At 41.0% G+C, this 13472-nt stretch overlaps 1 protein-coding gene across 2 annotated transcripts in view; it reads right to left on the bottom strand.

Moving 5' to 3' along the window:
- Nucleotides 1-12844, bottom strand: part of IPO8 (importin 8) — a 65014-nt gene extending 52170 nt beyond the window's left edge. The window contains exons 1-4 of one of the 2 annotated variants that reach the window (XM_070756420.1): nucleotides 12661-12844; nucleotides 5307-5388; nucleotides 4233-4389; nucleotides 1728-1886 (exon numbers count right to left, since the gene is read on the bottom strand). In XM_070756420.1, coding sequence (XP_070612521.1) covers nucleotides 1728-1886; nucleotides 4233-4389; nucleotides 5307-5388; nucleotides 12661-12744 — 482 coding nt within the window. In that variant the 5' untranslated portion in view covers nucleotides 12745-12844. The remainder of the gene's footprint in view (nucleotides 1-1727; nucleotides 1887-4232; nucleotides 4390-5306; nucleotides 5389-12660) is intronic. The other variant, XM_070756419.1, reaches the window with a different exon arrangement.
- Between the last annotated feature and the right edge of the window lie 628 nt (nucleotides 12845-13472).

Genomic DNA, 13472 nt, shown 5'->3' with positions numbered 1-13472 from the left:
ATGCCTGGCGGTATAAATGAGTCTTGAGTAGTTTACGATAGTGGGGCGCCCTTGGGGGGGGCACGGAGGGATAACAGGGGGCACATGACCCCAGGGAATGTGGTTTTTTTGCCGCAGGGAGCAGGGGGGGTTGCACTGAACAATAGCACACAGCACATAACAGTAGACATGAAGTGTAGATAACAAACCCTAAGAGACACCATGGAAAAATATTTAAAGGGCTTGAAAAGAAAGGAGGAGAGCACGGAGATAATAAGACAAACACAAGGCTCCCGAAAGTTAAGATGAGGAAATATGCCGAAGTGTATGTAGCGCTTGGCTTCACTGTGACTACAGGGGGAGACGAGGAAAGACCGGTATGTTTACTGTGACTACAAACGTTGGCAGTGTACAGCATGAAGCCAAATAAATTAAGGCATCACATTACACCCCAATCATGCTGACAAGCCGCTTGAGGTTTTTTAGCGAAAACATGCCGAATATTGCAAACAATCATCCCGGCGGAGAGTTGGGGAGGTGTGAAATGTTTACTTCTTTCTTGTGTGTGTGTGTGTGCGTGTATGTAACAGAAAATACAGTGATACCTCGTCTTACTGGTTCTGGGACAAGGTTTGTAAGGTGAAAAGTTTGTAAGACAAAACTATGTTTCCCATAGGAATCAATGGAAAAGTGATTAATGCGTGCAAGCCCAAAACTCACCCCTTTTGCCAGCCGAAGCGCCCATTTTTGCACTGCTGGGATTTCCCTGAGGCTCCCCTCCATGGGAAACCCCACCTCCGGACTTCCGTGTTTTTGTAATGCTGCAGGGGAATCCCAGCAGTGCAAAAACAGGTGCTTCGCTGGCAACAGAATTCCGGAGGTGGGGTTTCCAGCGAGGGGAGCCTCAGATAAATTGCACCATCACAAAAACATGGAAGTCCTCGAAACCCCACCTCCGGACTTCAGTGTTTTTGTGATGCTGCAATTTCGCTGAGGCTCCCTTCACTGGGAAACCCCACCTCCGGACTTCTGTTGCCAGCGAAGCGCCTGTTTTTGCGCTGCTGGGATTCCCCTGCTGCATTGCAAAAACACAGAAGTCCAGAGGTGGTGTTTCCCATGGAGGGGAGCCTCCGGGGAATCCCAGCAGTGCAAAAACGGGCGCTTCGCTGGCAACAGAAGTCTGGAGGCGGGGCATCACAGTGGCAGCAGCTTGGGTTTGTAAGGTGAAAATAGTTTGGAAGAAGAGGCAAAAAAATCTTAAACCTCGGGTTTGTATCTCAAAAAGTTTGTATGATGAGGGGTTTGTAAGACAAGGTATCACTGTAATTGAGAAACGCTGTTCTATGTGAACAACAGCTCGATGTCACTTGTGTCGAGGGTGCTTGTGGGGAGCCTGAGTACTCTGCCAATGAAAATGGGCTACTGAGCTCCATTTTTGACTGCAATGGCCTCCTGCAAGCCTCTGACAGCAAAAAGGGAATTCAGGAGGGCTGTGTGCCAGTCAGGCCATTTTCTCTGGCAGAGGCACCACAGACCAGTCCTTTGCTGTTTCCTGAACATCCTCGCGGGCCAAATCTAAGCACTCTATGGGTCAGATCTGCCCCCCTGGGCCTTGTGTTTAAAACACCCCTGTTTACACAATTACAAAGACTATTTTTGCAAGAAACCAGGAAGATGAACTCATAAACAAGGAGGTTATTTCTAGACTGCTAGGAAAGACACCTTCTCCTTGAGGAAGATCCACTTACTCGTAGGTTTTTACCAATTGGTACAGGCACAGGAGGCTTCCAAGCCAGCTTACGCTATTGGTCGACTGCAGGTAAAATCCAATCTTGTCCACCACTGCTGTCCAGTGACCTGGGAAGTCATGCTTAATAATAACACGAAGGCACATTGTCAGCTGGGCTCTGGGGGGCAAAAAAAAAACCAGATTGAGAAAAGATGGAGTGAAGGCAAGAATAGAAAGAGTGTCTCATAAAGGACCTGCTTCATCAACTCCTAAATTACACTGTAACAGAGACAATGCATGCATCTTTTTCTCTAATTATTTTATTTATTTAACTTCTAGGTTGCCCAATTCCCAGTGGACACTAGGAATAATAAGCGGTAACAGCAAATTCTTCTGAAAAAAGAAATATTAAAATGCTTTAAAAGCAGCAGCCCTCAAACTTTCTGGGTTTTTTGGACCAACCTGGGTAGAAGGGGGGAGGAGAGAGATAATGATTCTGCGTGAGTGGCGGGCAAGCATGTCGCAACTCCATCCAGGGTGGCGCAGCAGGTAGAGTGCTGTACTGCAGGCCACTGAAGCTGGCTGTAGATCTGTAGGTCAGCGGTTCAAATCTCATCACCGGCTCAAGGTTAACTCAGCCTTCCACCCTTCCGAGGTGGGTCAAATGAGGACCCGGATTGTGGGGGCAATAGGCTGGCTCTGTTAAAAAGTGCTATTGCTAACATGTTGTAAGCCGCCCTGAGTCTAAGGAGAAGGGTGGCATAAAAATCGAATACATAAATTAATACATTTGCGCAAGTGGGGGGCACACACACCTATCACTTACGCAAATGGAGCTTCAACACATGCACGCTCATGCAAGTGGAGTTGCTCATGTGCCCACGCTCACCTGCCACTTCCATGGCCCGGTTCCAAAGGGGACACAGCCCAGTAGTGGACTGTGGACCTGTAGCTGAGGATCTATTTAAAGGGTAGGCCTTTAAACATGAGATGTAATTGTACAGAAAGGATCACTCCTTTCTTCTCTCTGCTCCCACACACTTATTAATTAACAAATAATATATATTCAAATTAATATTCACCAGACATAACAGTCAGCATGTACAACTACAAATGGCTTTGGAAATAATAACAGTAACATTTCCCTATTCTCACTTAAACAATCCAGAAACTGATAAACTTTTCCAAACTCAGGATAATCCATGCTTGAAACTGGAGGTTTCAAATATAGGCTGGATAATTATATATCAGGGACGGTGTAGTGAATCCTGCAGGATGTATATGGTTGAATAGATGACCTCTTAGTTATTTCCAACTCTGTTTTATGATATGTGTTGGATGTATGATTCTGAGGTTTTAAGGTATTTCCTGCTGAATTATTTGTAATTATTTTGTACAATAAGGCATTTTAAATTTCTACTCTTCCAGCTTTATCTGGAAAAAAGTTTTGGCCTGATGTCATAAAGGCACGAGATATATTTTAAGAACTATCATTATACTCTTCCCTTTTTCTATCCCAGCAGTTCTCTACGTAGAAATTGTTATAATCATCTCATTTAGAAAAAGTTCTGGAATACCACATAAGGATGATTTCAGAAGTGATTCATTTGGCTCAATCTGATACCCCTTAAAAATACAGTGATACCTCATCTTACGAACTTAATTGGTTCCGGGATGAGGTTTGTAAGGTGAAAAGTTTGTAAGACGAAACAATGTTTCCCATAGGAATCAATGGAAAAGCGTTTAATGCGTGCAACCCCAAAACTCACCCCTTTTGCCAGCCGAAGCGCCCGTTTTTGCGCTGCTGGGATTCTCCTGAGGCTCCCCTCCATGGGAAACCCCACCTCCAGACTTCCATGTTTTTGCGATGCTGCAGGGGAATCCCAGCAGTGCAAAAACGGATGCTTCACTGGCAACGGAAGTCCGGAGGTGGGGTTTCCCAGTGAGTGGTGCCTCAGCGAAATTGCAGCATCGCAAAAACATGGAAGTCCTCGAAACCCCACCTCCGGACTTCCGTGTTTTTGTGATGCTGCGATTTCGTTGAGGCTCCCCTCACTGGGAAACCCCACCTCTGGATTTCCGTTGCCAGTGAAGCATCCGTTTTTGCACTGCTGGGATTCCCCTGCAGCATCGCAAAAACATGGAAGTCCGGAGGTGGTGTTTCCCATGGAGGGGAGCTTCAGGGGAATCCCAGCAGTGCAAAAACGGGTGCTCCACTGACAACAGAAGTCTGGAGGCGGGGCATCCCAGTGGCGGCGGCTTGGGTTTGTAAGGTGAAAATAGTTTGGAAGAAGAGGCAAAAAAATCTTAAACCCAGGTTTGTATCTCGAAAAGTTTGTATGACGTGAGGTTTGTAAGTGGAGGTATCACTGTACCATTTTTCAAAAGAACAAACACTCTGCTGAATAAACCTCTATTCAAGTTATTTAACTCTGCTCAATTTATTCTAAGAAGCAGCATCTGCTTTCCTTGGTATAAAATTCAGGACTTTCTGGGGCCTGTTCCAGTGTGAACCTCGACATACCTCACTAAGTCCGGAGAACGAATAATTCCTTCTACAATATTATCCCGAATCTGTTGACGATCATTTTCATGAATATTGAATGGAAATATCACTTCTCCTGGCGGGGGCTCTCGGTCTGGCCAGTATTGTGTCACCATGTTTTTCAAGTAAATAGCAGCTGTATTTAAAGAATGAGGTAAAGGAGGGGAGTAAAGGAGAGAGAGAAGGAGACATGATTAAAAAGGGCTGTTGATCAGTCTAGCTTTAAACAACAGTTAGGATCACCTGTAAGAAGAACAACAATTCAAGACCAATGTACATGCATGAAAATTACCGGTAAGCACTTAAATCCAGGTAGTGAAATCCCCAATTGTAGATGACATTTAGAAACAGATAACCTGTCAGCATAAATTGAAATAAATAAATAAATATTTTTTTTTAAGTACAGTACTACCTAAGAATGCCTCTACTTACGAACTTTTCTAGATAAGAACCGGGTGTCCAAGGGGTTTTTTTGCCTCTTCTCAAGAACAATTTTCTACTTACAAACCCAAGCCTCTGAAACTGTAACCGGAAAAGGCAGGGAGAAGCCTCCGTGGGGCCTCTCTAGGAATCTCCTGGGAGGAAACAGGGCCGGAAAAGGTGGGGAGAAGCCTCCGTGGGGCCTCTCTAGGAATCTCCTGGGAGGAAACAGGGCCAGAAAAGGTGGGGAGAAGCCTCTGTGGGGCCTCTCTAGGAATCTCCTGGGAGGAAACAGGGCAGCAAAAGGCAGGAAGAAGCCTCCGTGGGGCCTCTCTAGGAATCTCCTGGGAGGAAACAGGGCCGGAAAAGGTGGGGAGAAGCCTCTGTGGGGCCTCTCTAGGAATCTCTTGGGAGGATACAGAGCCTCCACACTCCCTGTGGTTTCCCCAATCGCACACATTATTTGCTTTTACATTGATTCCTATGGGGAAAATTGCTTCTTCTTACAAACTTTCCTACTTAAGAACCTGGTCACGGAACGAATTAAGTTCGTAAGTAGAGGTACCACTGTATAATTTTAATTTGTTTACTAACCACTCAGTTCTAAAGATAGTGAGGCAGAACTTCACCTACCTGCTTGCCTGACTGGGAATTCCACTTGATCAGAAACAATGATTTGTAGCAGACTGGGAGCAAAGTTTATTATCTTGTAGGACTGAAAGAGATATAAAAGGTTAATCAGCAAAGTGCAGGCAGCAGTATTAATTGCATTAATCGCTTTTTCATTGATTCCTATGAGAAACATTGTTTCGTCTTAAAAACTTTTCACCTTAAGAACCTGGTCACAGAACGAATTAAGTAGAGGTACCACTGTATTCAATTGGAACCAATTAGAAACATAGAAGACTGGGGGCAGAAAAAGACCTCATGGTCCATCTAGTCTGCCCTTATACTATTTCCTGTATTTTATCTTACATTGGATATATTTTTATCCCAGGCATGTTTAAATTCAATTACTGTGGATTTACCAACCACGTCTGCTGGAAGTTTGTTCCAAGGATCTACTACTCTTTCAGTAAAATAATATTTTCTCATGTTGCTTTTGATCTTTCCTCCAACTAACTTCAGATTGTGTCCCCTTGTTCTTATAAACAATTAATAGTTTGTAAGACAAGGTATCACTGTACTTTCCAAAACCAGGTGCAGATAATCTGGGAAGCCATAGAAAAAACCCTACACAGAGCCAAATGCATTTTGCAAAGTCCCCCTTTCAAAGTTCTGCTTTGATGGTCACAACAAGAGGCCACTTTTGCAATGCATGTAACCGTAGAGGGGGCCAGAGGGAGTCATAAACTTCAAACTGTTATGGATTTAAAGTTTGTGTGTCTTCACTGATTTTCTTTAGACAGCGTGTAATTATGTATATGTAATGGTTAACATGAAACTCTATGCTGACTTTATGTGTTTCAAATCCTTAGCCTCTGGAGAAATCCTTGGCTCAAAGACAGCCAACAGAAATTCTGGATTGCCCCTGTTCAGCAAAATATGCTTTTTAACATTCCAAAAATCAGTCCATGGGTGTTTTGCCAAGTACAAACTAAGCTAGCTTTTGCTAAATGAAAACAAATGTTAGTATTTAAAATGTAGAATTGTGGGGTATTAAAATCTCCTATGTTTTGGAGGGTCTCATGCCTTCCTCTCTGAAAATTCAAATGTTACTATGTCTCTCACAGAATAGGCCATCCATTTTTTTTTTCTTCTTCATTTTCTATTTTATTATTATATACTTTTGAAATAATCTAACACATACAGTAGATAAATCAAGTACAAGTACTGAAATATGGGCAAGGAAAACTACAGTGTGACAAAGAATTTAATTCTAATTGGAAACATTCCTATAACCTTATACTGTACATGGAATAGAGCCACATCCAAAATTTGGATGTTAGCATATATATGTTAATTTGATGTATAATTTATAGCACTAATGGAGTACATTATTTGCAATCTGTAAGTTTCTGTATCTACAGTATAAACAACTTAAACTATGTCAATCAAGTTACTTTAGCTTAAAATTCAATAGGGAGATTGAATATAAGTTTTATACTATTTCAGTTTTAGTTTTAATTTATTCCTATGGGACAGAAGATCAATTTTACTGTAGAGGATGTTTTACTATCTCATTCACCTTATCTTACTTATAATCTAAATGTCTTTTGATGCGATGTGCTTTAAAAATTGCATTTAGACTATCATATTGTCTAACCAAATCCACTGTTTTCCCAGAAGACAATGAGACAGGCGTTTTCCAGAGATGCTCAACGCAATTAATTCTTCAGGTCGCCATCATGAAAGTTGCTCTGCAGAGTAAAATTATACATGATGGAAACCGAAAAGAAGTGCCAATGGATCAGCACTAGGTTCTCCTGGACAGCACCCCATACAACTAAAGTTTTCTTTGACTCAACCTTGACTCCTGCTGACTTCATGTACATGCCAGTGTCCATGCAATTTTTATGACAATAGAAAAGTGATTGGTCACTAACTTTTTAAAGGGTTAAAACAAATTCCAGTTTAATCTACAAACCTGGAGTCCTTCAAGAATCAACCAAGGCCTGACATTTTGATCTAAGACAAGGTTAGCGTAGAAGTGCAGCTATTACTCCCTTTATAAGCCTCATAACAAGCTGTGTGCAACTATATATATTACAACATGCTACTGCAATTCTAATAAGAGGCCAAACTTAAGAAAAAGGGGGTTTAAAACAATACATTTCATTATTTAATTGATAAAGCTAAACAATTGGAGCTGTAACATACTAAGGACACATTTCAGTCCATGCAGATATCTATCACACCTTTATATTAATTTAATGCTGTTGCAGCATTAAATATTCAGGATAATGTAAAGTTGAAGATAAATGCAGCCCTGTTTTCAAGTGCAACCACAAAGAAAGACAGAAGAAAATCAAAAATATTTATCTATGTCTAAAGGTGCAAAACTGAGAAGCTTCAGCATCTAAAAGTTCAAGAACAGTAAGGAGTAACTTTAGACAAAAAAGGGGGAGAAACAAAGGTGCAGATTTAATATGTAAAACCTCAATTTGATATTGCTTTATGCTGTCATCAAGGTTGTTGTGGCTGCTTATGAAAGGAGGGATCCATAAATGGGTGATAGTTTTATGTTATACTTTAAAACTGGCTGGAAATTATACAAATATGTGAAAACAGTGACCAGTTCTGTGAAGGGAACTCTTTCCATGGTCCAGCGGATGTGGTTTCTCATGCTCCTTGGATCTTGAGCATGCGCAGAACAGATTTCACTCACTTGCATGACCAGTTTTTGTTCTGCGGCCCAGTGTTGGGGATCCCTGTGTCAAAGAGTAGAACTAAATCAAAGACCATAAATATTTGTGTGCAAGGAAAAAAAATAAGAAGGAAATGGTAAATGCTATGACAAAGTTGAACCATTTTAAGGTTGGAGAAATTAAAAAGGATGATATTAAAATTCCCTTATACGCTACAAAGACAAAGGTAACAAGAATAAAATGCAAAACTACCAGAGAATTAGTTTGTCCCTGGAATTAACATTGCAAAGTTCTGATTGAAGGCTTCAAGAAATATCGTATCAATGAACAAAATTTGGGAAATACTTTATTTATTTATTTATTTATTTATTTATTTTTAATTTTATATATATATATATATATATATATATATATATATATATATATATATTGATTGATTGATTGATTGATTGATTGATTGGATTTGTATGCCGCCCCTCTCCGGAGACTCGGAGTGGCTAACAGCAACAATAAAACAGTGTACAATAGTAATCTAATACTAAAAACGATTAATATAAAAACCAGACATACAGACCATGCATAGAATTGTAAAGGCCTAGGGGGAAAGAGGATCTCAATTCCCCCATGCCTGACGGCAGAGGTGGGTTTTAAGTAGCTTACGAAAGGCAAGGAGGGTGGGGGCTATTCTAATCTCTGGGGGGAGTTGCTTTAGCTCAGGTCAGGTTTTTGTTTTTCAGTGGGCCACATATGAATGTGAAAGAAATAACTTGTGTATTATGTAAACAGATTTGAATTGTGGAATGTTTTGCATGAGTATGGAGATGGAGACCGATTGTTGAATGGATGTAATATTGGTAATGCATGATGAAAATAAACCAATTCCTGAGAATAAATCAAATGATTAGTAAATGGTTCAGCTCTAAATAGAGAGTAAACAACCCCTTGGTTGTTTAATATTTATATAGTGTGCTACCTAGTCTAACATATTGCCAACAAAACATGGACACTAACCTCACAATCAATACAAAAACTATGAATGGTGCAAAGAGCCATGTTTGGCACCACAAGACAAACTAGAAGGGCCTGCACATGGTCAAACAACACCAGCAAATATTATGGGTCCAACTGGCAAAGGAAAGCTCAAGACCGTATGCGGAAGAGGCCTTCGTCCTGCCATGGATAGACAATGGCTAGATTAGAATATAATGACAAGGATAAGAGAGCAAGATATAAGTGATAACTGTATACTTTTGTAAACAGACCATACTAAGATATTCGCTAAGAACACGAATATAGTACGTCACATATTGCGCGCTGCAATATGGACCTATGTACTACTGGTTGAAAGACAAAAGGTTTGAGAAAACATAGGGAAAACGAATGCAACATAAACAGCAATCAGTTAAGAATAAATACATGCAATTGTGTACTTTGGTAGAATGTTTAACAAAGGCGGGAATGGCTTGAGAAATACTAGGATGCTTAAATGGTGGCAGAAAGACAACGCATAGCGTGTAATCTGCCGCAAGGAATTTCTTTTCTTTTAAAAAAAAGGCAGTCCGTTTCTACCCATTTTCTTATACAGAAATGAGAGTTGGGTAGACAGGAGAAACAAACTCTGGATAGAAGAGAAATGCAGCAGAAACAGGAAGCAGTAGCATAGCTTGCAAAATGAGTAAATTATACATAAATGGGCACCAAATAAATGAGAAATGAATTACAGGAACTCCGGACTGGTATGAGGCAGTTACAGAAAGAGATGAACTCTGATTGAACCACTGACTAAATATATTAAAGGGGGGGGGGGAAGCTGTGGTAGATGGGAGCAAATAAAATCCTGAAGATGTGAAAGATAAGAAGTTTAAAGAACAAAGGGTGACCTGGGCAGCAGGGAGAAATTGTGGGTGAATCAGATTTACCCACTGCATATTTATTTGTTTGTTTGTTTGTTTAACAAGAAAGAAGAGGGAGATTATGATCCCGCTATATAGAGTGCTGGTGAGACCACATTTGGAATACTGTGTCCAGTTCTGGAGACCTCACCTACAAAAAGATATTGACAAAATTGAACGGGTCCAAAGACGGGCTACAAGAATGGTGGAAGGTCTTAAGCATAAAACGTATCAGGAAAGACTTAATGAACTCAATCTGTATAGTCTGGAGGACAGAAGGAAAAGGGGGGACATGATCGAAACATTTAAATATGTTAAAGGGTTAAATAAGGTCCAGGAGGGAAGTGTTTTTAATAGGGAAGTGAACACAAGAACAAGGGGACACAATCTGAAGTTAGTTGGGGGAAAGATCAAAAGCAACATGAGAAAATATTATTTTACTGAAAGAGTAGTAGATCCTTGGAACAAACTTTCAGCAGACGTGGTAGATAAATCCACAGTAACTGAATTTAAACATGCCTGGGATAAACATATATCCATCCTAAGATAAAATACAGAAAATAGTATAAGGGCAGACTAGATGGACCATGAGGTCTTTTTCTGCCATCAGACTTCTATGTTTCTATGTTTGTCAAGTACATATTGGTGGTATGCAGAGATATAACAATATTTATATACATGATAGTATACTAGTAAAAGAGGGGACAGAAGGCACTCTGGCACACTTATGCACGGCCCTTACTGACCTCTTAGGAATCGGGAGACATCAACAGTGGGTTGGGGCAAAGTTTTGGGGGTTATTTGATGATACTACAGAGTCTGGTAGTAAGTTCCATGCATCAACTACTTGGTTACTCAAGTTGTATGTCCTGCAGTGGAGTTTGGAGTGGTTTACGTTTGTATCTGTTCTGTGGTTGTGTGCTATTGTGGTTGAAGCTGAAGTAGTCTCTCTCTCTTTTTCTTCTCAGTATTTTAACTTTTATTGCCTGCATGATCTTTAAACTCCAGCCATTGTGAACTGCATCCTTTCAGACTTTACAGGAAAGAGCAATTTCCTAAGCATTTTGAAGATTTTTTTCCTACTTCCAAAAACCCTTTATTCTCTATATAATAGATAACTGTGTTTATTCCCATATAAGATCCCTTCTACTTTTGGAAAGGTTTCTGTTATGAAGTGCTGCTAACTTGGTATAATGAAGTAAAAATCCATGTATGTAATATAACCGTCAACACTGTCAAACTTTTTACTAAGTCTGCACTTCTATTCCTACTCGTTTTTTCTCATCATTCCTATCACCCTTTTCCTCCCACTTAGGACTGTATGATACTGTAACTTGTTGCTTGTATCCTAAGATTTTTATTAATATTGATTGTTTCTTCACTGCTTATTTGACCCCCATGACAATTATTAAATGCTGTACCACATGATTCTTGACAAATCCATATTTTCTTTTATGTACACTGAGAGCATATAGAAACATAGAAGATTGATGGCAAAAAAAGACTTCATGGTCCATCTAGTCTGCCCTTATACTCTTTCCTGTATTTTATCTTAGGATGGAGATATGTTTATCCCAGGCATGTTTAACTTCAGTTACTGTGGATTTCCCAACCAAGTCTGCTGGAAGTTTGTTCCAAGCATCTACTACTCTTTCAGTTAAATAATATTTTCTCAGGTCGCTTCTGATCTTTTCCCCAACTAACCTCAGATTGTGCCCCCTTGTTCTTGTGCTCACTTTCCTATTAAAAACACTTCCCTCCTGAACCTTATTTAACCCTTTAACATATTTAAATGTTTCGATCATGTTCCCCCTCCCTTCTGTCCTCCAAACTAGACAGATTGAATTCATGAAGTCTTTCTTGATAAGTTTTATGCTTAAAACCTTCCACCATTTTTGTATTTTGGAACACTTGGTGTAATGAAGTAAAATCCAGCTATCTAATATAACTGTCAATATTATCAAACTTTTTTTACTAAGTCTGAACTTCTATTTCTACTAGTTTTTTCTCATAGTTCCTATCACCCTTTTCCTCCCGCTTAGGACTGTATGACTGTAACTTGTTGCTTGTATCCTAAGATTTTTATTAATATTGTTTCTTCCTTGCTTATTTGACCCCTATGACAATAATTAAGTGCTGGATTTTACTTCATTACACCAAGTGTTCCAAGTATACAAAAATGGTGGAAGATTTTAAGCATAAAACTTATCAAGACAATAATTAAGTGTAAGAATCTCATGATTCTTGACAAATCTATATTTTCATTTATGTACGCTGAGAGCATCTGTACCAAAGACAAATTCCTTGTGTGTCCAATCACACTTGGCCAATAAAGAATTATATTCTATTCTATAATACGCAGCTATAATCGCCAGACACTTTGTTAATCTGAACATGATTTCCCCTCCCCCCTTCTTTTTCCCATTTGGTGCCTTCGTTTCTTCAGCCTTTAGTGTTTCCAGGTGCTTTTTTTTTTTTTTTTGCCCTTTGCACAACTCTGCCTATGCTGAAAGAGGCAGGAAAAACGTGTAGATTCTGGATGCGCCCCAGACACGGATCCCTAAACTTAACTTGGGATTCACACAACCTACGGGGCTGTAGGTGGGGAATAGGGCGGGCTTCCTCCTCCTCCGAGGCGTCTGCAAAGAAGCCACGGCAGGCGCTCCGTCGGAAGGGGACGAGGCTGCCGGGGCGGGAAAGGGGGGCGGCGGATCTAGACCCGAGACCCTCCGGAGCGAAGGGCGCCCCTGCCACCGGCCGAGGCCCGAGAGCCCCTCGCGGACTTACCTGGCTGAGCTCATTCTCGGCCGCGAGGCGCAGCTTGGGGTCGATGGTGCCTTTGAGCGCCTGAATAATCCGGTTGGGATCCATGATCGCTCGGCGCCTCAACGGGAAGGGCAGCGGGCTCGCCGGCTCCCTCCTTTCCCCCCCTTTTGGCTTACGCGGGAGCCATTCACCGGTTTGCGACAGCCCGACTGTCGCGAAGAGGACACTTTGCGGCTCTCAGCGCCCCCACCTTCCCTCCCCCGCCGGTTCGCCGTTCGCGCGGCGGCCGTATGTCGGGCGCCATGTTGCTGTACGGAAAGAAACTGGGCGCCCGGTGCGAGGACTTAAGTCGCTGCGAGAGATAGAGGATCCGCCATGTTTCTGTACGGAAAGAAATTAGACGCCCCGTGCGAGGACTCAGTCGCTGCGAGAGACAAATTATCATCGTTTTCCTGCAGGCTCCAACTTTCTTATCTCGTCTTCTCCTATAATTATCGATTATAATACTTCATGCGTGCATAAGTGCACCAGCGTGCCTTCCGTCCCGTCCTAATGTTTCTTTATATATTTTTTGCTAGTATCATGTACAGTACATGAATATTATTATATGTAATATTTTTTTCTTTTTACTAGTATCATGTATATAAATATTATTGTATCTTTACATAGCTCCAATATGTACTTGACAAAATAAATAAAATAAAGTTATACCACTTCATTTATTGACTGTTCAGTTGCAGAGGCACTGAAAAAAGTGACTTAGGATCGTTTTTCATTTACCTTTGCAGCATGATTGTGTGATCAAAATTCAGAAGCGGAGCAACCGACTCATT

Source organism: Erythrolamprus reginae, chromosome 6 (assembly GCF_031021105.1).
Source record: "Erythrolamprus reginae isolate rEryReg1 chromosome 6, rEryReg1.hap1, whole genome shotgun sequence".
NCBI classification, from domain to species: domain Eukaryota; kingdom Metazoa; phylum Chordata; class Lepidosauria; order Squamata; family Dipsadidae; genus Erythrolamprus; species Erythrolamprus reginae.
This window is presented reverse-complemented; position numbering and strand designations above follow the sequence as displayed.